The following is a 26,249-nucleotide window of genomic DNA, read 5'->3' on the forward strand; positions in this document are numbered from 1 at the left end:
GTGCCAAGCAAAATAAGGCTGTCTTGATATGCTAAACTTTGGAACTAAAATATGCAATAGGAACAGGGCAGAGAGAACAAAACTAGATCTGCATTGATTATTCTGCCATATTAGTATCATATCTAGATCAATTGTTGCATCCTTTCAAAAAATATTATTCCTTTATTGTCCATATATTGTATCATCATTTGGTAGAACAAGTGCTCTCTTTTGATGCCATTTATGTATGTATACACACATACTTAGTCATAGTTGCACCGGCCAAGATCCAACTCCTACCTTTGAAGAATTCAACTTTTCCAAATAAACAAACACATGAGTAACAACTTTACTTTACACATTCATCACAAAGTCATACCCAAATTGGTAAAGAATTTGAAGTTATATATACTGATAATATTATTTTCTTTTATATTATTAGTATAATTTAACTTGTGATAGCATGTTAGTTACTGTGATTACTCGGTTACTAATTAATGTTTACCACAGAAATTTACATGTAATCATCTTATAAAAAGGGCAGCCCAAATCCTGTGTTAATGCATGGGTTGGAAAGGCTAGTTCCATGGCTCAAACTGTGATCTATACGTCAATTTAGAAGCAACTTTATCTTGCTCCCAGGCTCTCTTGCACATCTGATTACCTTAATATTATAGTAACCTAATTGTATAATCTTTTTACACGATCAATGTATATACCTTAAACTCGGCAATAAAAGATTCATTTCCCCTTGTACAATTCTTGGCATGCTCATCATCCAAACCCCACTTTTTCTTACAGTCCATATCTTCCACAATCAATTAATCTCTTCTTTCTTCCTTCTTTTGCATTACAAAATGTATGTCATGAAAGACCCTTTACCCACACTTCTCTTACCTCCTACGCTAATAAATTAAAAACATTACTTCAACTTAAATATATATAACTATCTTAACCCTTCAGAAACATAAAAACACAAAGCAAAAACAACATCAATCATAATAATATACCTAACTATGAGAAGGACCAATCTCTTTTGGCTTATAGCCTTAGCCATTGCACTCTTTTCCATCATACTTCGTCTCTATTTTAACCACTACTCTTCCACAAATAATTCTATTGAAAGCTGTAATGGTGAAAAAAGTAGCTTTGCACTTGCTATTTTACAAAGGGTTTTGAAGAAAAATGGCATAGAGGGTAGTTTCTTCTCTATTTTCGACGAAATTATTACTCGTCGCCATCACCACCACCACCACAGAAGGAGGAAACCTAAATGCGACGATTCAAAATGGAACTCAACGCTTGTATCTAAGTATGGCGTTTCACGTGTTGTTAGTGTTGATTTGAATGGTTGTGGAAATTTTAGCAACATACAGAAGGCTGTTGATGCTGCTCCTGATTTTAGCTCTACTAGGACACTTATAATAATCGATTCAGGAACATACAAGTAATCAATCATCTGTTTTTTTTCCCTGTTAAACATATTTGATGTATTATGAAATTGTATAGTGTATCATATTGTAAACAATTTTCAGAACATCACTACAAAAAAAAAAAAAAAAAAAAAAAAAGAAAAGGAATTGGCTACGAAATCATCGTGAATCTATCGATAATAGTCTGTAGCTAACATGATTGTTTGTTAATTAATCCGTCGTTACATAGGATTAACGACGAATGTTTTGATTAAGCCGTCGTTGCATAGGATTAACGACGAATTTTTGATGTTTAGTGATAAAAAGTTGTCGGTAGCACATAATGATTTTTTTATAATCCGGCGCTAAATTAGCGATGAATTTTAGTTGTTTAGCGACAGAAGCTGTCCTTAGCTAATTCTAGTTTTTTTCCAGTGATATGAAAATGATTAAGAACCTATTATCTGTTTTGGAAGGGAGAAAGTGGTGATAAACCCCAACAAGACTAATTTGATAATACAAGGACAAGGTTACCTTAAAACTATTATCTCATGGAATGATACTGCAAATTCAACTGGTGGAACTGCCAATAGCTTCACTGTTGCTATTCATGCTCCAAATTTCATAGCATACAATATCAGCTTCCAGGTACAGCCTTTTTCACTTAAGTCGTAATTCCCTAGTTTTTTACACTACCAAAAAAAGAAAAATCGCTACGAAATTCATCAACAATCTATCGCTAAATAACCCATAGCTACAATTTTTTTTTTTGATAATTGTCGTTAATCCGTCATTAAATTATGATTAGAGATGAATTTTTGTTGTTTGACGACAGAAAGTCCGTCGCTAATTCCTATTTATTGTAGTGTTTTCCTGATTGGATCTTTTTGTTTATTTAAAGAATACAGCACCTAACCCTATGCCTGGTGATGTTGGAGCACAAGCATTGGCTATACGAATAGGAGGAGATCAAGCTGCATTTTATGGTTGTGGATTTTATGGAGCACAAGACACTCTTAATGATGATAGAGGAAGACATTATTTTAAAGAATGTTTTATTCAAGGATCCATTGATTTTATCTTTGGAAATGGTAGATCACTCTATGAGGTATGGTTCTTAATAATCACATATATTGACTCAAAATAATCACTTAGCATGATGTAATATATGACATGTAATTCCTAATATTGAAGTAGCATATTTCATTTAGTATAACTTAAAAAGTATAATTCCGGCTGCATGCGTCAACTTGCTTATCGGTTCCAAACACGAATTTATAAGGTAGGTTGCGGTGGGCTGGTAGTCAATATAAAACTTACTAATTAATGATGAATCCTCCTAACACAAGTATATATAAAATGAAAAGTATGATTAATGAAATTAATCAAATACAAAAGTTACTTAATATTGACAGATTAGGTAAGTCCATATATACTTCTTAGTTATATATAATTTACAAAAAGAACTGCTAACATTCATGTTCACCGATATTATGTACTAATTGTGAAGGAGCATAGTAGGATAGATGAAATTCCTCTATCTTTAATCAAAGATTTCGAATTTTAGCCGTAAGAATAAAGAAACTTCTAGAAATGAGCCTTACCCTTTAATGAGTCATATGTGGGATAAATTCAAATTAATTAGGTCAATGTATTTCAGATACTGAACATATTATAAAGCAAAACAAAAGACGAACAAAAAGGAAACTGCATTTCACTAAGTACATGACGTTAGATCACAACATTGTTGTGGTCCATTATGGAGGTGACATTTCTTTGGGTAAACGAAATTTCCATATATAACACATGCGCGTGAGTTGACAATGTATACCAAATAAAAAGAAAGAGTTTAAGTTATAAAAACTGATAGTAGCATACTAAATTCTTTATAGCATGGTTAATTTGTGGTGGAATACATCGACAACCCTTAAACTTGTTTAGTAAATTGCATTCAGACACTCGACTATTAAGTCATATTCACATCTGAACACATAAAGCATTCCTATAGACACTTCCGGTTCAATTTGAAAAAGTTTCTGCGCATGTTCTCAAGTACTATCTATTATTAAAATAAGTTAATCACTTAAAATATGTCATCTTTACTAATTATAGTATAAATAACTTGCCCATTTTAAAATTTACAGATCCCACTTTTCATGAATTAAAGATTCTTTAATGTCTCTATAGTAAGGTTAATTACTTTATTAGGTAAATTGAACTTGACAAAGATATTCATTTTGCAGGATTGCACAATAAATTCAATAGCAAAAGAAGGAACAAGTGGAGTTGGAGGATCTATCACAGCACAAGGGAAGAATTCACAAAGTGAGAAATCTGGATTCTCATTTGTGAATTGCAGTATTAGTGGTACTGGAAGAATTTGGCTAGGACGTGCTTGGGGTTCTTATGCAACAGTGGTTTTCTCAAGAACTTATATGTCAGATGTGGTTTCATCTGATGGCTGGAATGATTGGAGAGATCCTGCCAGAGACCAGTCTGTGGTGATCCTAACTCCTTACTGCTTTATTTATTTATTTATTTATTTATTTATTTATTTATTTATTTATTTATTTTTAATTGGTTTTTCACTCGGTGTCCTACATCTATTTTACGGTCTAGTTAATTCAGATTCGCTCCACGTAAGGTCTATTAAAAGGGGAAAATGCTCCCTACCAGAATTTTCTCCATTTTCAGGATTCAGACCAAAGATCTGTAGTAAAGGGTGGAGAGATCCTATATCAAAATATAGGTGGAGTTAGCATATTGAATATATGGTTTTGTAACTCTAGAAATGGTAGCGTATTCGGTTATGAATATTTCTTTTTATACATAATAATTGATTCTTTTTAACGCAAATACAAGATTTGGATCAAAATTACAGAGTTCTGTCGAACCTGAAACGAAAATTGTAGCTTCACCTCTATATAGCATAAATGAGTGAGACCAGTAACCTGAAGAATATGACAAATTACCTCAGATAATATACTCCCTCCGTTTCAATTTGTTTTTCTGGTTTTGACTTGACATAGAGTTTAAGAAAGTAAGAAACACTTTTGATTCTTGTGATTTTAAATTAAAGAGTAAAGATATGGAAAATATACTAAAATGTCCTTTAATCTTGTGGACTTAAACATGTCATGTGAAAGATTAGAATAACAGAGTAGCCAAAAAAAGGAACGAGACATTCTTTTTTAAATGAACTTCAAAGGAAATTAAGACAAAAAAGTTGAAACAGAGGAAGCAGTACATTGTACTGTCACTGTATATAAGTTATATTATTGATTTCATCTGTACATATATACAACTATCATAGTATAAGTGTGATTAGACCTAGTGAAGACATTATTTAGCAAATAAAACGTGTACTAATCTTTTACTAGATTATATGGTCACACTTTTCAATATGGTATCAGAGCAAACATATTGGTCCTGAATTCGAGTCTCACCAATCACCCAATATTATAAAAAAAAAAAACTTCCACGTAAGGAGAGGTGTTATGAATATGTAGTTAAGTAAATAAAAATGCTCTCTAACAACTTAATCTTTTAAATGAGATAATCACATATTCTAACTGTCTGATTGTATAAATACTTTTGTACGCAATCAACACATATTACTTAAACTCATTTTTAAAAAGGCTTTGACCAATTGAAATTCTTATATTATTTTGGTTAGAGAGTGATACATTCCTTTATACTTTTCATGATTTAAATGTATACTATATGTTTTGCAGGACAATATTCTTTGGAGAATACGAGTGTTATGGGCCTGGAGCAAACTATACATTTAGGGTATCTTATGGAAAGCAATTGAAGCAAAATGAGGCAACACCTTTTATGGATATTTCATTTATAGATGGACAAGAATGGCTACTAAATTAAGGAAACACTCTCCTTGGATTCACTAACACAGACTCAGAGACTAAGACTATACCAAAATATACTGCTTATATACTTTACTAGTATATTGATATTGTCTAAAATATTGTCATTCGCAAGGAATTGTTCCCAGTTGTATAAGGTACAACTATATCATTTTATGAGATGAACACCTTTAACAATATTGTTCATTGTGTCTTGAAGTGTGATGGATTTGAATTGCGATCTGACTCCAAATTGAAGAAATTAATTTTTTGTGCTATGTTTGCACTAAAGTGCGAAGAGTTTAGAGGGTCGAGCTAAGTTGGTTCGATAACACAAGGAGTTCTGAGGCCCCTACACAGTACACCTGTTGATTTTGATAATAGTTGTTTACTCTGGTTGTACAGAAAAAGGCAACAAATGGCTAAATTTTAAATATAATATAAATTACAATTATGTTTTAAATTGAATAGCACCATTTAAAGTAGGAGTAAAGTAGCTATCTTGTATCATTTCTATTTGGAATTTTTACTTGGTGTAGCTTCTTGTAAGAGGTAATTATTGATAATAACTATCTTTTAATTTATTTATATTTAGCTACAGTGATTTTGTAAATTACCATTCGTAGCTACACCAAAATACATAAAGTTGGAGTGGCTGAAGTGGTTATTGGGCGAGGCTCTCAGCCTGCCCGTCCAGGTTCGAACGCGACCAATAACAATTCTTTTCTTACATATTTTCCCTAGATTCTTCTCCTTGTATTTGAGTGTATTTCGCCATATGTATTTGGCTCATATTTGTATCTATATGTATTTGGCCTGAGTGTATTTCGTCATATGTATTTGGCCTGAGTATATTTCGTCATATGTATTTGGCCTGAGTGTCTTGTATCTGAATGTATAATGGCCATATGGGATATAAGACATATGAGCCAAATACATATGACATACATTCAAATAAAGTTCAAATACACGTGACATCAGATACATATGACATCAAATACATATGAGATCCAATATGAGCCAAATATATATGACGAAAATACACTCAAAAGACAAGGAGAAGAAGCTAGGAAAAATATGTAAGAAAACTAATGTTATTGGTTGGGTTCGTACCTAGGCGGGCAAAGGGAGAGTCTCGCTCAAATACACACGAATACACAAAATACACGCGAAATACATAGCTTTTGCTTTAAAGTAAGCTATGAATTGTAATTTGAAAAATAGTAGTTACTAATGATAAGATCCTCATAGAAGATAGTTATATCTGTAAGTTCTATTTTCTAGGACGAGTCACATTGAAGAAGCCCGATGGAAGGGTCAAGTTTGAAATATATGGCCCAATGCTTTTGAACCCAAAAATGTAGGGTCATTTGCACTTTTGTCGCTATTTTGTGTTAGATCAAGGCGCCTTGTGCAGAGTCATCTGATAATTTAAATTGGCAAATTATACTTTGCATGTCATCAGATTGTTTTCTTGTTGTCCCATCAAGTACCTCAACTTTTATAATTTCGATCTTTTGTGGCAATCCAGGGATCGACAACACATTCGAATTCGAGATAAGGGTTTCTTCTAAGTTTTCTTGTTTAAGGATGTACATGATTATAAAGGAGAGAAAAAGAAGAAATTGTTTGGAACACATACATTGGAATTTTGAATTTATCAGCCACTTCTTGGACCCAAGAAAGTCAACATGTTGAAATGATACAACTTGGCTTTGTTTCCATGTTTTGAATTATTTCTTGAATTGGTTCTTTTAGTGTCTCACATGGTAAAAAGAATTCTTTATCCAATTCTATAGAAGGAAGTGAATCCATATTTTCACATCCTTGAGGCAAAACAAATTCTCGACATGGGAAATTAATTGGAGTTTAAGGTTGGAATTCAAAGCATGAGTGATTAATGAGTCGTAGCTTTGTGCATTGACCTGATTTGTGATAAATATAATTGAGACTTTAACTCCATTATGGGCTAATAATATCTGTTAAAAGGTATTATATGACTTTGGGACATTAGAGGAATCAATAGGAAGCAAAGATTTTTGGTTTGGGAAATCATTGTGAATAATCAAAAGCTTAATTCGGATAGTAATGTTTACTTGCACTATCTCTATTTATAGAAGAATAAATTCATTAGTGGTACAGTCAAACCTCTTTATAATGGCAGCGTTTGTCCGAAAATTTCATGGCTGTTATAGCGAGGTGCTGTTATGTATGTATACTGACATTTGATGTTTATATCTCATTTAGCTGTTATAAACAAAAGTACACAAACAATTATTTTTCTGTATTGTTATATTATAAATGAAAACAATATACTTGTTAATTTCAAAATCTCAATTGATTTTCATATTTCATTAATTAAAAATGAAAAGACAAATAAATTACTTAATAAATTCATAACTAGTTGTACCATACTGATAAAGAATTAAGTCTAAGGAACATATGCATTTAAAATTAATTGAGAATTTAAATATTTCAAGTTTGACGTAAGAATTCTGCAATTGTAGGTTGTTTCGTAAATTCTAGTTTCTTACTGATAATATAACGCTTCAATTGATAAAAAAATTTGTCCAGCCTTTCAGCAAAAGAGAATTCAATAGCTTTCCTTGAAGGCTATCTAAGGGCTGAACAATTGACTCTTCTACTATGTCCATGACATTAATGATGATTACCATGAATATTTTAATATTTTATTTTTATACATAATATAGTTCGTAGAAGATATAATTATATAATATTTGAGTATGACTGTTATAGAGAGGTAATTTTATAAAGAGTGTACCGCTCTAATGAATGTCACTGTTGTTATAGGTAGAATGATGTTATAGAGAAGTAAAATATAATATGAAAATCGGTTCTGGAGAAAATCAGGCCGTTATAGTAAAATGTTGTTATATCGAATGACAATTATAGAGAGGTTTGACTGTACTACCAATTGAAAAGTTATAAATAACTTGACAAAAACTGTGGGATTTATAGTATCTGAAATTGTATTATGATTTAGAGAGGTGCAATCTGTGCACTACCAATTGAGGAAGTCTATAATTAGCTTACCAAGGGTCTGGGCATGATTTTTTTTCAAAAGATACTTCTGGAACAATATTTTGGTTAACACAGTAGAATGATTAATTGGTAAGTTTTTAAAGATGAGTTTCTCAAAATCGGTTTTACACGTAATTTCTTTATCTCACTTACAAAATCTTAACATTTTTTGTTTAAATATAATGCATAGTCAGACGTAACTTCCCATCTTCGAAATACTAATTTTTAATTTCGACTAAAAAAATATGTATCTTTTTTCAAAAGTCACTCAATTCATATCCAAACCCACACCAAAATGTCTTGCTTTTGTCATAGTTGAATCACAGTTGGATGTACATTATTTGCTATGGATGCAGAAGTAATATTCATACAGACTATATACATTTTTATGCAAAAAATTACTAAAGAAAAACAAATTTAAAATTTGGAGTTCTTAATTCCAGAAATTTAATATATCCCGCGGTAATATTTTAAAGGTCGAACTCAAAAGCTTAAATCTTAAATTTTAATCAATTACGTCGCAATCAATTTCAAAATACTCAGAGACAGTTTTTGTCATCCAAAACATCTAAGCCCCAGGTATCAACCGACTGTGTGTTACCTTGATTTACAAACCACCGACTGTGTGTTACCTTGATTTACAAACCAATAACAAAAATATACCCAGTATAGTTTCAAAAAGTGGAGTCTGAAGAGGGTAGATTGTACGCAGACCTTACCCCTATCGTCTTAGGAGATAGATAAGTTGTTTCTGATAGCAGTGGCGGACCCAGAATTTTACACAAGCGGGTTCAATTATGGCGTAATAAATGAGGATCATTGGTGATAACCAATAGTTTAAGCAGCGTTAAGCAGAACAAGCTACCCCTTTTTTTATGGGTTAATAATGTACTCAACCCTTAATTTTTTTTTAAAACAACTTGAGAAAAAAATGACAAAGAACCTATTACATTTTTTTTTAAGAAAAAACTATCTAATTAAAAGAGTTTTACTTCAACAAGAATTAAAAAATCTATTAATTCTATGTAATTTAACAAAATTCATTTATAATGACCAATGTTGTTATTTACAAACAAAAAACGATACAAAAAAATCTGTAAACTAAAAACTAATATAAACTGATTAACTATATTAAAAGAAACTATATATAATTTCAACAAATATAGTTGCATCTTTTAGCAAAAAAACTATAAAAGAGAGTAACAAAATTCATTTTATAAAATTTTAATTTCTTTAAAGTAAAATAGATTTTATATAATTATGTTTTATTGAATTTGGGTAAGAAAACAAAATATAAAAGGTGACATCGGAAAAAAGAAAGAGAATATAAAGGCTAGCTAGTTGACTACTAATCAACATTAACTGACTTTTGTTGGCCAGTACTTTGTTCTTCGTAGCATGGCGGGAAAATTGGCCAAAAGTAACAAAATACAGCATGCACAACGTGTCCAAGAAAATTCTATCCCGCGTTCGCTGCGCCAGAGCCAAGCTTTGTGTCAAGTGGATTCAAAAGGTTTCATCTATCAAAATGTAACGATGATTTTCCTTACATAAACAGTAAATTTACAGATGAAGTGGGTTCAATTGAATCCACTTAGCACCACGTGGGTCCGCCCCTGTCCGATAGACCCTCGACTCAGAATAAAGCAATAATAAAGCAGGTCAAATAAAAAAATGGACAATAACTGCAACACAACAATATGCTAAGCAAAGAAATTGATTTACAAACCATAACTTAAATTTTACTAACATCACGTTATTACCATTGATGCGTCAAACTTGGTCAGCAGATCCAGCATACCAATTACTGAAAATTCAGCACAGACACCAAGGGTCAAACAAGGCAACGATTTTATTGTATTTCACATTTTCTTTTTCATTTACGTGATATTTTGTACTTGTGATTACATAATGAAAAAAACAAAGTGATATGGAATAAACCCATGGTGCATCATCATATATTTGGAGACGTGTGAGGGATAGTTACACTTTTAGTTCCTCAGTCATTGATAAGTTTTAATTCAGGTCCTTATACGTATAACATTTAATTAGCTAAAAGGTACATGTTTGGTCACTAATTTTAGAAAATATGTGATATTTAGACTATTCTTAAAGTCATATATTATCCTTAAATATGAAGTAACAATACATATTTAAGATGACACATCAATAATTGAATGATGAATTAGCACTTAATAATTAGTTAAACTTGTGAAGATTCATAGACAAAGAGATTAAACATGCATATAACAATTAATTGTAGATTAAATATGCTTCAACCAAAAATCACATGAGCTAAAATCAGAATATGCCAATATTCGAGGGACTAAATGTGCTACTTTCTCTTGTATGTAATCTCTTTCCTTAATTGTTGCCATAAAATTAGTCTCATCCATTTGGTGTCATCTAACGGTCACATATCTTGTACACTTTTTCTTCTTTATAAATTTCATCACTATTTCTATCTTGTACACTTGAACAAAATTAATTTTCTCAACAATGGTTTCCCTAAATTCTAAAGAGCTTCATTTCCTTTTGGTACCTTGGTTGGCTCAAAGCCATATTATACCATTAACAGACTTTGCAAAATTACTAGCCCTTCATGGAGTGAGTGTCTCAATTATCACGACACCTATCAATGCCCAAAGGTACAAATCAATAGTCACTCATGCTTTAAAATCTAATTTAAAAGTCCAACTAATTCCTCTTTATTTCCCAAGCCAAGAATTTGGATTGCCTCAAGGATGTGAAAATACAGATACACTCAATTCACTAGAGTTTTTTAAAGATTTCTTTTTGGCAAGTGAAATGATGCAAGAACCCCTAGAGAAATTAATTCAAAATTTGGAACCAAAGCCAAGTTGTATCATTTCCTCTAGTCTTCTCACTTGGACTCAACAAGTTGCCAGTAACTTCAAGATTCCAAGGTATATATTCCAAACCGTTTCTTGTTTCAATCTCTATTGTTCCTACATACTAAATCAGACAAAAATTCAAGAAACCCTTGTGTTGGATTCTGATTCATTCTTGATACCTAATGTGCCACACAAAATTGAGTTGACAAAAGCTCAATTGCCTTATGATTCAAGAAAGCAATCTTCTCAAGATGTACAAAGTATTATAGACAAAATTAAACAGTCGCAAGATTTAGCAAAAGGTACTTTGATCCATACTTTTGAGGAGTTGGAGCCTTGGTATATTGATGCATACAAGAAAGTTGTGAACAAAGTATTTTGTGTCGGTCCAGTATCATTGTGTAACAAAGAAATGGATGAGATGGTTGATAGAGGCAACAAGGCCTCAATTGATGAGCATAATACTTGCTTGAATTGGCTTGATTCTATGAAGCCAAAATCAGTCATTTATGCTTGTTTTGGTAGCCTTTGTAACATTTCATTTTTGCAAATGAAGGAAATTGGATTAGGCTTGGAGTCATCAAATGTGCCATTCATTTGGATAATAAGAGGGTTAAATTTCACGCCACAAGTCGAAAAATGGCTAAGGGATGAAAATTTCGAAGAGAGGGTTAAAGGAAGAGGCATGATTATTAGAGGTTGGGGTCCACAAGTTCTGATATTATCTCATCCGTCTGTCGGAGGATTCCTGACCCATTGCGGATGGAATTCGGCTCTAGAAGGAATATCCTGTGGTGTACCGATGATTACTTTTCCTATGTTTGCTGAGCAATTTTACAACGAGAAATTCATCGTGAATGTTTTAAGGATTGGGGTTCGAGTTGGTGTTGAAGTGAGTATTGACTCTTGGGATGAAGAGAAGAATGGAGTGTTAGTTAACAAAGATCAAGTCAAAAAAGCAATAGACCAACTAATGGATAAAGGATTAGAGGGTGAAGAAAGAAGAAAAAGTGCAAAGGAGCTAGCACATCTGTCAAAGAAGGCAATACAAGAAGAGGGATCTTCATATTTGAATATCAAAATATTCATTGAAGATGTATTGCATGTACTCAAAAATAAAGAAGAAGGAAGCTAATAGTGCATGTAGCTACATAGGACCACCTGAAGTTTGCTAGCCAACTCTAAATCTTTTACAAGTTTCTTTACTTCTATTGTCCTAGTCGCATTGTTCCGTAACATTTGATTTTATGATCCATTACAAATTTATTTTAGTCAGATGATCATTTCGCATGAGATAATTTAAAATAACACAATAATTAATAAATAAAATGTACCAAATCTTTATAAAATTATATCTATGTTTAAATTGTGGCTGGTCATACGAAATCATTTCCTTTATTTACCAACTTTTTACCTTAAACACTCTTCTTTCTTGTTAGAAGGGAGACATTTGAGATCTGAGGTGAAACTAATTGAAATTAAGGTACCACCAAAGGATGTGGGGTAACGGATGGGGTTGTTCCTCTCTTAATCAGATGTCTCGGGTTCGAGCTTTGGGTATGAAAAAATTCTTGGTAGGGAGCGCTTCCCCCGAATGGGGCCCTACGCGGCGCGAATCCAGATATATTCGGGCTCCAATGCGGGTACGGGACATCGGGTGGGAACAAAAAAAAAAAAAAATTGAAATTAAGGTAACGCCTTAATGTTTGCACATTTATATGCTTAAATTTTTCTGGATATGTGATAAGATCATATATAATTTGTGGTAGTTTTACTTTCTCTTCAAAATTTCCATCCCTTTGCGATTTCTAAACTCTCAATGAAACATCTAGATTATCCATATAGGGCACATTATAATACTACAAGGTTTAAACATGCGTATTTTTTCACGGAATTTTTGAAGGACTTTGTGGAAAATGTGCTCGTCGAAAACAGTCTTTTACAAATTTTCGTTGACATTATCAACGAAATTTCAACAGAAACGTTTGTGAAGAATACCTAGATTTCCAGCAGTATATTTGATGATTCCAAACCTAATCCAATTTCTTTTATTTTCGAGGATCAATTGAAATGTGACTAAGGCTAAAAGAGGCATAAATGACGACATATCTTGGCTTCATTGAGTTAAGCCATTTCATACAACTCAGTTTTATTTTATTGTTACATATTAAAACCCCCATCTTGCAACATGAATCAAGATAAAAAAAAGATTTTCATTCTAAAATTGTTTTTTGATAGACGTGGTAAACATATTTATAAAGCAAATTTCGGATAATTAATGGTATAATGGGTTAATTAAGATAACGCGATATTGCCAATCACTTTACTTTGCATTTCAAACATTAGATAATAAATTATATTATAATTAATAAGAGAAATGAACATAAATAGTTGCCCACCAAAATAATACCCAATAAATGTATATGTTTTGTTTACTAATGTATAATATACATAAAATATACATTCTTGATACAAAATTCTCTATCATTTTTATATATATGACTACTGAATGTAATTATTTTTGGCCCACGGGATAAAAGTGTAACTTGCCTTTATATAATAATAGAACCAACTATGGGCTCTTCACTTGTCTTTCTGGAGATCGACAAGAGTTGTGTATAGGTCAATTGAGATTTTTTTAATTATCTGGTATTCGGTATTCATTGACTCGACTAATCTAAATAAATGCATCGAAAGATTCATTTAAAGGGAAAACACTCCTTATTACCATAATTTTTCTATTCCAAAAGCTTGAATTCGAGATTTCTAATTAAAGGTAAAAGAATGATAATTGTCAACTCATGAGCTTAGAGCTACAATTTTTTTTTTTTTTTTATCGTATTATCATCTTATCCCATAAAATATCACTCTAAAAATATAATTTGTCTAACATCATTAGCCATGATATTCTACGAGATGGTGACTTATATCTTATCAGTAGCCACAGGCCTATTCCACCTTCAGATATGCAAATTAAAAATATCATTTTCATTGCTTCGACATGTGTTTTTCTTGCTAGGGGACCAAAAGCTATCTCAAATTCAACAACTTACGTTAAGGTAGGGGTGTTCATCGGACGGTTTGATACGGTTTTGAAAATAGTTGGTTCGATATTTTCACTTTTTTCAAATATTAATATCAAACCAAAAAAAATTGGTGTGGTTTGTTTTCAATTTTCGCGGTTCGATAACTTTGGTAGATATTACTCTTTAAAGTTATATTTAATAAAATAAAATGAAAATACATTTCACTTAATCATAATTAGGTATAATAAAAGTGTATATGTAAGATTAAAAACATATCATCCATTAGTTTGTTGTAAGCATTAAGTTCGTTCATGACAAGTATTAACAAGCTTAATTGACAGAGAATTTAGTAGTAACTTTTACAATTAGATTTTCATCTGCGAAATTTTTTCGGGAAGTGACTATTTGACTGGATATGAACTTTTTTTTTAAAAAAAGAAAGATTCTTAAAAGTTATAATCTAAAATAAATCATAAATAATACTCCTAGTACTTATGTGGCTGAAAATTTTCATCTTTTAAGGATAAAATGAGAATTTTTTAGATAAGTTGTTTCTGAATATATATTAAAATATGCCATTATTTTCGGGACAGAATGAAAAGAAAAATATGCCACATAAATTAATATTGAGGAAATAGTAAATAGAAGGACAATTTGACGAAAAAAGAAGTAAAGAAACTTGGAATATTAGTTTTTTGTTTCCAAACAATATTAAGTTGGCACTATAAATAATGACAATCTTATTACCATCTTTTTTTGTCATTACCAAAATTCTTTTTGTAGTGCAACTTATAAACTTTACATGGTCTTAGCCACATTATTGGCTTCCCCTTCCTTATCCTTAAGTAGCTGCATGACATCTTCAATCAACAATTTGATATTCAAATATGACGAACCCTCTTCTTGTATCGTCTTCTTTGACATATGTGCTAGTTCCTTTGCTCTTTTTCTTATTTCTTCACCCTCTAATCCTTTATCCATTAGTTGGTCTATTGCTTTTTTGACTTGATACATGTTAACTAACACTCCATTCTTCTCTTCATTCCAAGAGTTAATACTTACTTCAACCCCAACTCGAACCCCAATCTTTAGAATATTTACGATGAATTTTTCATTATAAAATTGTTCGGCGAACAAAGGAAAAGTAATCATCGGTACGCCACATGAAATTCCTTCTAAAGTCGAATTCCATCCACAATGTGTCAGGAATCCTCCAACAGATGGATGAGATAATATTAAAACTTGTGGGGCCCAACCTCGAATAATCATCCCTCTTCCTTTCACCTTCTCTTCTAAATTTTCATCTCTTAGCCATTTTTCGACTTCTAATGTAAAATTAAGCTCTCTGATTATCCAAATGAAAGGAAAATTTGATGACACCAAGCCTAATCCAATTTCCTTCATTTGCAAGGATGAAATCCGAGAAAGGCTACCAAAACAAGCATAAATGACTGATTTTGTCTTCATAGAATCAAGCCAATTCAAACAATTACTATGCACATCAATAGAGGCCTTGTTGCCTCTATCAACCATCTCAACCATTTCTTTGTTACACAATGATACTGGACCAACACAAAATACTTTGTTCAGAACTTTCTTGTATGCATCAACATACCATGGTTCTAATTCCTCAAAAGTATTGATCAAAGTACCTCTTGCTAAATCTTGAGACTGATTAATTTTGTCTATAATACTTTGCATATCTTGAGATTGCTTTTTTATAGTGCCATTCAATGTTTGACCTTTTGTGAACTCAATCTTGTGTGGAACATTAGGTATCACGAATGAATCAGAATCCAACACAAAGTTATCTTGTATTTTTGTCAGATTTAGTATGTGAGAACAATAGAGAGTGAAACAAGAGACAGTTTGGAATATATACCTTGGAATCTTGAACTTATTAGCAACTTCTTGAGTCCAAATGAGCGGACTAGTGGAGATGATACAACTTGGCTTCGGTTTCAAATCTTGAATCAATTTCTCTAGTGGTTCTTGCATCATTTCACTAGCCAAGAAGAAATCTTTAAACAACTCTAGAGAAGTGAGTGTGTCCAAGTTTTCACATCCTTGAGGCAATCCAACTTCTTGGCTTGGGAAATGAAGAGGAATTAATTGGATTTTTAGATTGGATTTCAAAGCATGAGTGACTATGGATTTGTACCTTTGTGCATTGAGAGGTGTTGTGATAATGGAGACAGTGACTCCATGAATGGCTAGTAATTTTGCAAAGTCTGTTAATGGTATAATATGGCTTTGAGACATTAAAGGTATCAAAAGAAAATGAAGTTGTTTAGCTAGGGAAGAAGCCATTGCGGGGAAGCTTAGTTTGCTTAAGTGTAAAAGGAAATAACTGTCACAACTCTTGTAAAGGGGGGAAATTTATATAACTGCACTAAAGGTTATGGTGGGGCGACAAGCAGGAGCAATATACAATGCATATTATGGTTCAGCAGAACCAATAATTTTGACGTAAACTTTGTATTTATGTTAAAAATCGACTTAATATATGTATAAATAATCTATTACGAACCGTATAAGTAAACCTATCAACTTAAAATCATGCATCTGTCTCTGACGGTAAGTATTCTTCCATCCTTAATTAAAGATCTCAGATTAATCGACCACTGAAAATGAATCACCTTTAATAGCGAGCGTTTTATCAAAAAGAAACTTTTAGACTCATATTCGAATTAGTTGGATCCAAAGCGAATACCGAACCTAGAGTTGAGAAATAATTTTTACTATATACAACTAAGGAGATGAGGATGAAATGGATGAGACAAATTTTAAGGTCACGACAATTTTATGCAAATTGGTGAAAGAGATTAAAACAAAGAACAAAAGAGTAGTTAAATACTGTCCTCAAAAGGCTCCAAAAGATGATCATGCACCACGAGGGTTTTCCAACCTAATTTAGTTACAACTTTTAAACTTTTACCTACCTAATCACTTGGTTTTGTGCTATATATGTAAGTCAAAAGCAATTAGATGCTTCAAGAAAACATGTAAACGACAAAGAGAAAACCACCAAATTAAAAGGAAAGTGGTGGAAAAAATGATATCCTTTTGTCCTTAACTGTCTGGAGTTCGGATTCCAAAATATTTATTATTTGTGTATCTTTTTTGGGATATAATTATTTAATAACTGATACTCATTTATTCCTCTTGCAATTTATGAATCTTTTAAACCACGATTCAAGGATCACTTTGGAACAAACTTAAAAATCTTATATAAGACGTTAAGTCATGGTCTAAATTTTGTAGACGTTAGAAGACAGTCTAATATTTTATCAGTCCCAAAGGCTATATTAACGCAACTTTTAAAAATAGAGACAAAATCTAAATACTAGCCTTAAAAAGACATTTGCGTAAATTAACCATTCAAAATTTGAAAATATAAAAGCCCTTAGTAGATGTGAATTCGAATTAATTAGGCTAATAAATTTTGGATACCGATCCTAAACTAAAGAAAACAAGGACGAAAACAAAACGAAAAACGGATTATACTCGCTCAAAATTTTCAGTTACATGCATATGTAAGACATTACAAATTGAAATTGCGACATCTAGATGGAAATAGGCAACTCCAACTATAGATTGTAAACAAGAAACTTTCTCAGCATGATTGGCAATCTACTCAAGCTTCATCCTTGAGTGAGTCATTTCTCAATTTAAACCATTTCTCAATTTGCGTGAGTCATCCTAGCTTAGAGGTTACACTGATCTTCTCCGTATCGTTCCAATTTTATCAAACGCCCTCGAACGCTTTATATGAACCATATGTTGCACTACATTATCAAATACTATTAATGATAGACTATGTAATAGTCTACATAAATATTGTAAATATTAGGATAATCTTTTCATAATTAGCAACTTTATATTAGGCATGATCTCTTCCTTATGTATAGTAATTAGGTCCTATAATTTAGCCTAGTATTATGTTGATAGTTAGATACCTACTTTGTATATAATGACTTTGATACATCAATATAGATTACAGATTGATTTCCTACATGGTATCAGACTAGGTTTCCTTCCTCACCTCCTAAACCTAGCCGTCCACTTCCCTCTCTCCTAACCCTAGCCGTAGCCGCCCCCCCTTCCTCCTCCCTCTTCTCTCTTCAATGACTGACAACAAAAATTTCCATTCTGCTTTAACCGTCACGAATATGAAATCTTTAATACCAATCACTCTAGACATGGAAACCGGCCATTATCACGAATGGGCGACACTATTCAAAGTTCTAGCCCGTGTCCACTCCGTACTTGAGCACATCATACCACCAACTGACACCACTGAACTCACCGCGTACAACACAACGAAGGCGGCTAATCTTCCGCTCTGGAAATGGCTAGATGAGGTGGTCCTTCAATGGATATACGCCACCGTATCCCATGACATTCTTACCTCTATTCTCGTGGCGGATGATGTTGCGGAAAAAGTTTGGAATCGAGTTGCTCAGATTTCCAAGATAACAAGCACTCAAGGGCAGCGTACCTTGAAACTGAATTCACCACCACAAAAATGGCAGACTTCGGCTCGGTTATGGCTTATTATAATAGTCTAAAGTCACTCGCGAATCAGCTTGCAACGTGGGGTTGCCGGTGTCCGACCAACGTCTGGTCTTGCGCCTCCTTGCAGGCTTACCGGAGACATATGCACACTTTGTCACCACCATCCAGCAGAAGGATGTGCTGCCCTCTTTCTCTGAAGTGTGCTCTAGACTTAAGCTCAAAGACGCTGCAGCCAAGGAACGTGCCCGCGACTCTAGTCCCGCGGCTCTACTTGTTGACAATGATACTCCCTCCCCGCCACCTGGCGGCACCAATAATTCAACTAACCGTCGTGATAATAATCGTGGCAGGAATTCCAACAGGAACAAGGGAAAGGGGAACAACAACAACAACAATCGCGGGAAATCCGGCCGCTGTGGCGGCGGACAGACCAGCCACGGCCAGTGGCCGACGGGATAGCCTCCGGCAGGGAGCTACTACTGGCCTGCCTGGCCGCCACAGCAGTGGCCACTGCCCTCCTGCCCGTATCCAACAAGGCCATGGCAGCAGCGTCCCACGATGCCACGGCCCGGCAGCGGCATTCTAGGTGCGGGTCCACGACCTCAGCAGGCCTATTTCATGCATGGTCCGTCCTATTCTGGGTACACTCCAACAGACGTGGAGGCAGCCATGCACACTCTGTCCATGCAACAACCGGATGATAATTGGTACATGGACACCGGAGCGACTTCCCACATGACTGCCAACTCAGGTACTCTCATGTCTTATTTTAATTTGAGCAATAATTCTGGAATCATTTTTGGTAATGGTAGCACTATTCCAATTCGAGGCTATGGTCATACATCCCTAACTCCACCTAATCCCCAATTATGTCTCCAAAATGTCTTGCATGCTCCAAAACTCATCAAAAACCTTATTTTCGTACGTAAATTCACTAAGGACAATAATGTTTCTGTTGAGTTTGATCCTCTTGGGTTTTCTGTGAAGGATTTACCGACAGGGAGCCGCCTAATGAGATGTGAGAGCACATAGATTTTCCTACAATTAATTAGACTTCACATAGATTTTTTTCAAGATTTGCTTGCTCTGTGACATCTTGTATTAGTTTTGTCAAGTTCATGTGAGAAGAGCCCCCCTTCCTCCATAGCCCTCCTTGCCATTTCTCCAAGCTTTTTAGCTCTTTCTCTTCTCATTTTTGCTTCCTCTTCTTCACCCATTACTCTTTCAATGATCATCTTAATCTCACCTTCTTCACATGTGTATCCATTTTTTCTTCATCTAAAAACATCACTTGATTTTCCATGCCAGCCTTCACTCCTGTCTCGAGTACATTCACAATGAGCCTGTCGTTGCAAAATTGCTCTGCGAATAATGGCCAAGTGATCATTGGCAAACCGGAAGATATTCCTTCTATGCTCGAATTCCATCCACAATGTGTCAAGAATCCCCCGACCGAAGGGTGGGACAAAATTAGTACTTGTGGCGCCCAACCATGGATTAAAATCCCTTGTTTTTGAACTCTTTCCTCAAAGTTCTCTTCATTCAGCCATTTTCCGAATTCATCTGATATATGTTTAACTACCCATATGAAGGGTCGTTTAGATGACTCTAATCCAAGTGCAAGTTCTTTCATTTGAGATGTTGGCAAGCGCGATAGGCTTCCAAGACAAACAAAGAGAACAGAGTTTGATTCAAGAGAATCAAGCCATTTTAGGCAGTGTTGTTCATCAATTGAGGCCTTTTCTCCTCTTTCAACTTTGTCTTGTTTCTCATTGTTGCACAGGGAAACGGGACCAATCGTCCAAACCGTCTTACCTGTTGAGACATAATATAACTAATTAATTAATAGTATACTCTCTCTAACAGTCTAATCTTTCAAAAAAATTGAAAGCACCCTAGTAATTAGCATGATCCTCTACTGAACCAAGCTAATAGAGAAGGTTGGACCAATCGAGAAAGGGAGTGAGGCTAGCAGATAAGATAGCCATTACATAATTGAACATGCTTCAGAGCAGGTAGAGCTCTTGCCCAAAAGCAAAAATATATTGTCAAAACGTGAGGGGGCGCTTGCTGAGATATAATATTGTTGAGCAATTAAAAACGTGTTACCTAACATCTTAAGCTTTTAAATAAGATGGTAGAAATCTGCTTTAACGATTCAATATTACCTATGGCCTTTTTCAATCCTTCTACATATTCTGGTTCCAACTCCTCAAAGCTATTCACAAAAACCCCATAAGCTTCATCCTCTGCCTCCTTCCTTAATTCTCCAAATCTTTTCCAATAAAGATCACTTGGATCAACCAAAGTTTTAAGTTGAGCTTTGGTCAATTCAACTGTATTTGGAAGTCCAGGCACTAAAAAGTACTCAACATCAGTATCAACACTCTCCAACACCTTCAATTCTCTCAAATTGTGTAAACACAACAAAGAAAAGCTACACATCCCGTGAAAAACAAACCTAGGGATGTTGAATTTTTTGGCTGCTTTTGTTGTCCAAGGGAAGCACATATCAGATATTATGCAACTTGGTGATGGTTCCAATTCTTGAAGTACCTCTTCCACTTGTGTTTGTAGCATTTGAGTTGCATTAAAGAAATTTTTCATCATGTCTATTGATGGAAGCATGTCAATATTTTCACAACCTTGTGGTAGCCCTGCTTCTATACTTGGGAAATTGAGGTGAATTACACGAATTTTTTGTCCTTTTTGAAATTGAGGTGAATTACACGAATTTTTTGTCCTTTTTGTATTGCACGAGCGATGACACTATTGAACCTTTTGGCATTTGAGGGTGTAGTTAGAATTGTGACAATAGTGCCTCTCTGTGCTAATAATCTAGCTATGTCAATTGTAGGTATCATGTGGCCTTGCTCCATGAAAGGAAACAACACAAAGTGTGGTTGCCGAGTAAGACCTGTCATTTGAGTCCGGAGCCTAAAGGATATAAAAATACACGGTATTTACCAAAATGGAATGACCAAAAATTTATATACCAAAAGGGGTATATCGTGGGCTGATCCACGATATACCCAAAAAAAAAATTTCATCTGACACCAAGTCAACGAAAAACAATTTTTTTTAATTGTATAACGTGGACTGATCCACGTTATACAATATAAATTGTATAACGTGGATCAGTCCACGTTATACAATATAAATTGTATAACGTGGATCAGTCCACGTTATACAATATAAATTGTATAACGTGGATCAGTCCACGTTATACAATATAAATTGTATAACGTGGATCAGTCCACGTTATACAATTAAAAAAAAATTCCAGCGTTTTACAAAATAGGAGTCCAGAACCAAAATGCCCGAAGTGTTTTTTCCATACTTTGACTAACGATTAGTCGTGTGTCAAGACTCCGAAACATCAATATTTTATCTAGAACCTGATATTTTTTTCTGCGTACAATAATGTAGGCCCAATACATCAAGGATACGTAGACGTTCGGATAGTCATTTTAGGGGTTGAAAAGGTGACCGAAGTAAGTTTTGTTTGAAAAAACTTAGTGATTTTTCCATACTTTGACCAACGATTAGTCGTGTGTCAAGACTCGAAACGTCAATATTTTATATAGAACCTGATATTTTTTTCTGCGTACAATAATGTAGGCTCAATACATCAAGGATACGTAGACGTTCGGATCGTCATTTTAGGGGTTGAAAAGGTGCCCGAAGTAAGTTTTGTTTGGAAACTAGTTGTAAAGTGGTCAAACTTTAGATGGTCATAACTTTGCGCTCGGGCGTCCGTTTTACGCGTTTGGCTTAGCCGATTTTTGAAAAAACACCTTTTATCCCATTCAATTTCAATTTTCCCCCAAATTAGCCTGAAATTTTCAGTTTTATGTACTTATAAGATGATGATACGTAATAGATTTCAACGTAAAAATCCCGGGGTAATGTAGCTGTGAATATCAATTTCACTTCTGTGGTTTCAATTTTTGAAAATAAAGCTGACTAATTTTCTCGACATATAAAGTTGACTAAAACAACCTTACAGTCAAACACTAAGTTTTTTCAAACAAAACTTACTTCGGGTTCAGGAGCGCGAACTACAACTAGAAGGAGGAATGAAGTGTAGTACGTGCAAGCAAACAGGTCATAAAAAGAATCGCTGCCCCGACAAAAATCAGTAGTTGTTGCTGCTTATTGGTTTTTATGTTTTTTCTTAAGTTGTACGATCGTTGCTTCCTTATGTAATCTTCCAAGAATATATAACATGTCTTGTACCGTTTAATAGTTAGTATGTAATTTAACATTTACTACTCAGTTAATGTGTGACGTTTATTTAACTTATATTTTATTTTTTATTTCTGTTCGCATATATAACACATTTAATTATTGCATGTGTTAAAATATTTTTTGAGTTAATCATGCTTTAAAAATTTAAAAAATCAATAAATTTTTTTTATTAAAAACATATGATTTAAATTTAGGCAACGTCTTACCAAGTATTTGTTAAACGCTCGAATTTTTTTTTAATTGTATAACGTGGATCAGTCCACGTTATACAATTTTTTTTTTTTTGTTTTTGTTTTTCGTTGACTTGGTGTCAGATGAAAAAAATAATTGGGGTATATCGTGGGCTAATCCATGATATACCCCTTTTGGTATATAATTTTTTGGTCATTCCGTTTTGGTAAATACCGTGTATTTTTATACCCTTTAGGCTCCGGACTCTCTGTCAATTGGTATCTCAAAAGAAAGTGTCTCTAGTTGATTAGAAGAAATTAAAATTGTTTTTCTAGCGGATTATTAGAGAATAAGAAAAGAAATTGACTTGAACATGAGAGTTGTTCGCAAGACAAAATGGGTCGATTTGCCTTAGCTCAAACCTCATATAGACGCGAGGCCTTATGCAAGTAACCTTTGAAAATTTTAGAGGGGAGAGATCGTAGAATCTTGATATGTGTTGTATACTTGTATTGTTGTTAAATTACCCATTCTTAGCATTGGTTGTTTTATATGGAAATGCTTGGCAGCAAGACTTGGGGAAAAAGGAAAATTTGTGGTGTTGGTTTTTTGTCAATTTTTTTCTTTATTTTGCAACTTGGAGGCTGCCACGCTTCCTTAATAGTTTCTCTTTGATTTGTCAATCCAAGAAAGACAAGAGACGTCAAAAGCAAAAAAGTTGGTCAATGGGAGTGACATTCACGGCATAGATACACTTTTTTTTTTTTTTTAAATGATTTTTCCCGTTAAAATCTTGATCCGTGGATGATTGGTCACTTAGCATTCACCTCACCTATTCTACTTCTAAACAAACTAGTGAAGCTTGTCCGTGCTATGCACGGCCCAAGCAACTTGAAGTTGTATTTGAAATTTGAAAAGCACCAAAAAACTTTTTTTCACTTTTAATACATTCAAACAATTAAATATTTTTTGCAAAAATTATAACTAAACAAAATTCCATCTTCAACTCCAACTCCAAAATATCAAATAAAGTGAAAAATATTTGATTTTCATGGCCAAAGGCCTACTTAAATTATCAAAGATATCATGGATATATCAATAAGTTTAAGTGAAGTTATGATCGTTATAAACCGGGGAAGATGAGGAATACAATTATTTGTAGCTCATACATAACTGAGTAGAGATTTTCAGGTGTGTATTTTCGTACATGAATTTCAAATATTTGCAATGATCAAAATTTTCTACAATAATTTAATCAGTTAAAAAATTAATTAAAGTACTCAAATTGTATTGGAAAAATAACCTATTAACAATAACCAACGAGAGGGAAAGAACGGAGAATGGGGTCCACCCAGGGGTTGGGGCAAGGATAAAAGGGTCAGTGATAAATTTATATGGGAACTACCGTAAAGCCTCTTATCAACCAATAGAGGTGCTCCATTTTGACATAATTACAGAATAATCCTTCTTGGCCCAGATAATGAAAGGTTATTTTAGTAAAATCATACTTAATTTTTTTTGTCAATAAAATCCAAAAGGCCAGCTTTAAAGCATAGAGCTCAAGCAAACGATGCACAAATATTAGGTGAAATGACCAAGAAGCCATCAACATAGAATCAATTACTCTAAGCACACATGTTGACCCGAAGCTCCTCAACTTGTGGCTTATATATTAGTAGTAAAGTAATATATGGGGATGCATCATAATACTAGGGGTGTATGGCCTGTGCTAGTATGAAGGAGGTTTAAAGGGTATAGTATACAATTAGCTTTATTTGCAAAATAAATATCGTAAAATTTAACAATTCAGATTGAGAGTATAATACTGCAAGTTGTGAGCTTATTACATTTTACTGCTTGATGCAATTTGATAAGGAACCAAGTTACACAAGGTGTCCCTAGATTTACGCGATAGATATGCACAATATTACATATTAACAAAATGCGATGCAGTAATTTCAAGGTCAGTTGACGTGTAGCCTCATTTCTTGTGGTCTTCTACGAAATAATTGAGCCCTGTCGCATAAGATAAACAAGGTAAAAAATTAGTCGCAAGTAAAATCGAGTCATTTCTTCTATATGTTTACCTTCATGTTCTTTGGAAGCTCTCCCTTCCCACCATCCTTATCCTTTTTCTTCCATGCATCTTTTTTTTTTTTTTTTTTAAAAAAATTCTTGTCATCCTCCTTCTCAGGAAATTGAGAGGGATCAATGGAGCAAAACTCATCAAACAAAAGGATTTAAATGAGATAATATTTTATAGAAGTCAACCAAATTCAAAAAGATAAAACAATTCCACACCAAACTAAAAAGAGAATAGGAATATCTATAGCAGTCTTGCGTCATAGCAAGTTCATTTTAAGCTCATAGCAAGTTCATTTTAAGCAGACTCTCACACATCTGAGATATTGTCGGATTCCTGAAGAATGATTGCCCTTCTCACTATCTGTACTGGATATTAATGGATGTGGATTGTTAAATCGATGTTTAGAGAGCGAGAACAGAGAGGATTGGTAACGGTTTATTGGCTTATTAACACTTCGGTAACAATTAGGTTTTTTTTATCGAATTATAAGTTTCGTAACGTTTTAGAGTTTTTTCTTAACAGGTTAACCGATAACCCAATACAAAATTGTATTTTGTACTCCGATTTTCTCAGTAATTTCCAATAACTCACTCACAAAGAAATCGCAACATTAACATGGGCAGAACAAAATTTCTTTAACAAAATTCATTTATCAAACCAGTCTTTGTAATATGCAAAGTCTCCATTGATTACCTCACAACATTGCCGACGTGGTGCCTGTTCAAATAAAATAGGTTTACCAACTAAATTGATCTCCAATAACCAAAAATGGTCTATAAATTTAGAGTAGATTTTTTATATAAATACTCCTCATTATCAATCTTATGTTAGTAAATTTTAATAAGAAAGATTTCATTCAAAAAATACATAATTATTCCATCAGTTTCATTTTATCTGATATTAAATACTTTTATTTGTTCATAAAAGAATAAAACGGTTTTATATTTAGAATAATTTAACCTTAAACTTTTTATTTCACTTGCGACGGAGATAATTTAATGGATAGTAACAAAACTCTTATTTTATTACACCATAGTCACTAAACT

The 26,249-nt window shown here is 33.5% G+C and overlaps 2 protein-coding genes and 2 pseudogenes across 4 annotated transcripts; 2 read left to right on the plus strand and 2 right to left on the minus strand.

Annotated features, from left to right (window-relative positions):
* Positions 1 to 966: 966 nt before the first annotated feature.
* On the plus strand, positions 967 to 5,771 carry LOC132629971 (probable pectinesterase 15). 3 transcript variants are annotated; one of them, XM_060345427.1, is made up of 5 exons: positions 967 to 1,426; positions 1,868 to 2,039; positions 2,293 to 2,499; positions 3,635 to 3,889; positions 5,126 to 5,771. In XM_060345427.1, exons 1-5 carry the CDS (start codon positions 996 to 998, stop codon positions 5,180 to 5,182), a joined length of 1,122 nt encoding a protein of 373 aa, XP_060201410.1. In that variant the 5' UTR covers positions 967 to 995; the 3' UTR covers positions 5,183 to 5,771. The 3 variants fall into 3 exon arrangements, with proteins under 3 accessions (XP_060201410.1, XP_060201408.1, XP_060201409.1); XM_060345425.1 differs by having other exon boundaries at positions 3,635 to 3,885; positions 5,126 to 5,769; XM_060345426.1 differs by having other exon boundaries at positions 3,635 to 3,892; positions 5,126 to 5,768.
* Positions 5,772 to 10,795: 5,024 nt separating this feature from the next.
* Positions 10,796 to 12,463, plus strand: LOC132633665 (UDP-glycosyltransferase 73C4-like). Its single transcript, XM_060350191.1, has one exon. The coding sequence runs from the start codon at positions 10,796 to 10,798 to the stop codon at positions 12,284 to 12,286; it is 1,491 nt and encodes a 496-aa protein (XP_060206174.1). The 3' UTR covers positions 12,287 to 12,463.
* A 2,367-nt stretch (positions 12,464 to 14,830) lies between these two features.
* On the minus strand, positions 14,831 to 21,619 carry LOC132629770 (uncharacterized; annotated as a pseudogene).
* LOC132634599 (U6 spliceosomal RNA) lies at positions 17,843 to 17,954 on the minus strand (annotated as a pseudogene).
* Positions 21,620 to 26,249: the final 4,630 nt, after the last annotated feature.

The sequence above is a fragment of the Lycium barbarum genome, chromosome 3, assembly GCF_019175385.1.
Source record: "Lycium barbarum isolate Lr01 chromosome 3, ASM1917538v2, whole genome shotgun sequence".
NCBI classification, from domain to species: domain Eukaryota; kingdom Viridiplantae; phylum Streptophyta; class Magnoliopsida; order Solanales; family Solanaceae; genus Lycium; species Lycium barbarum.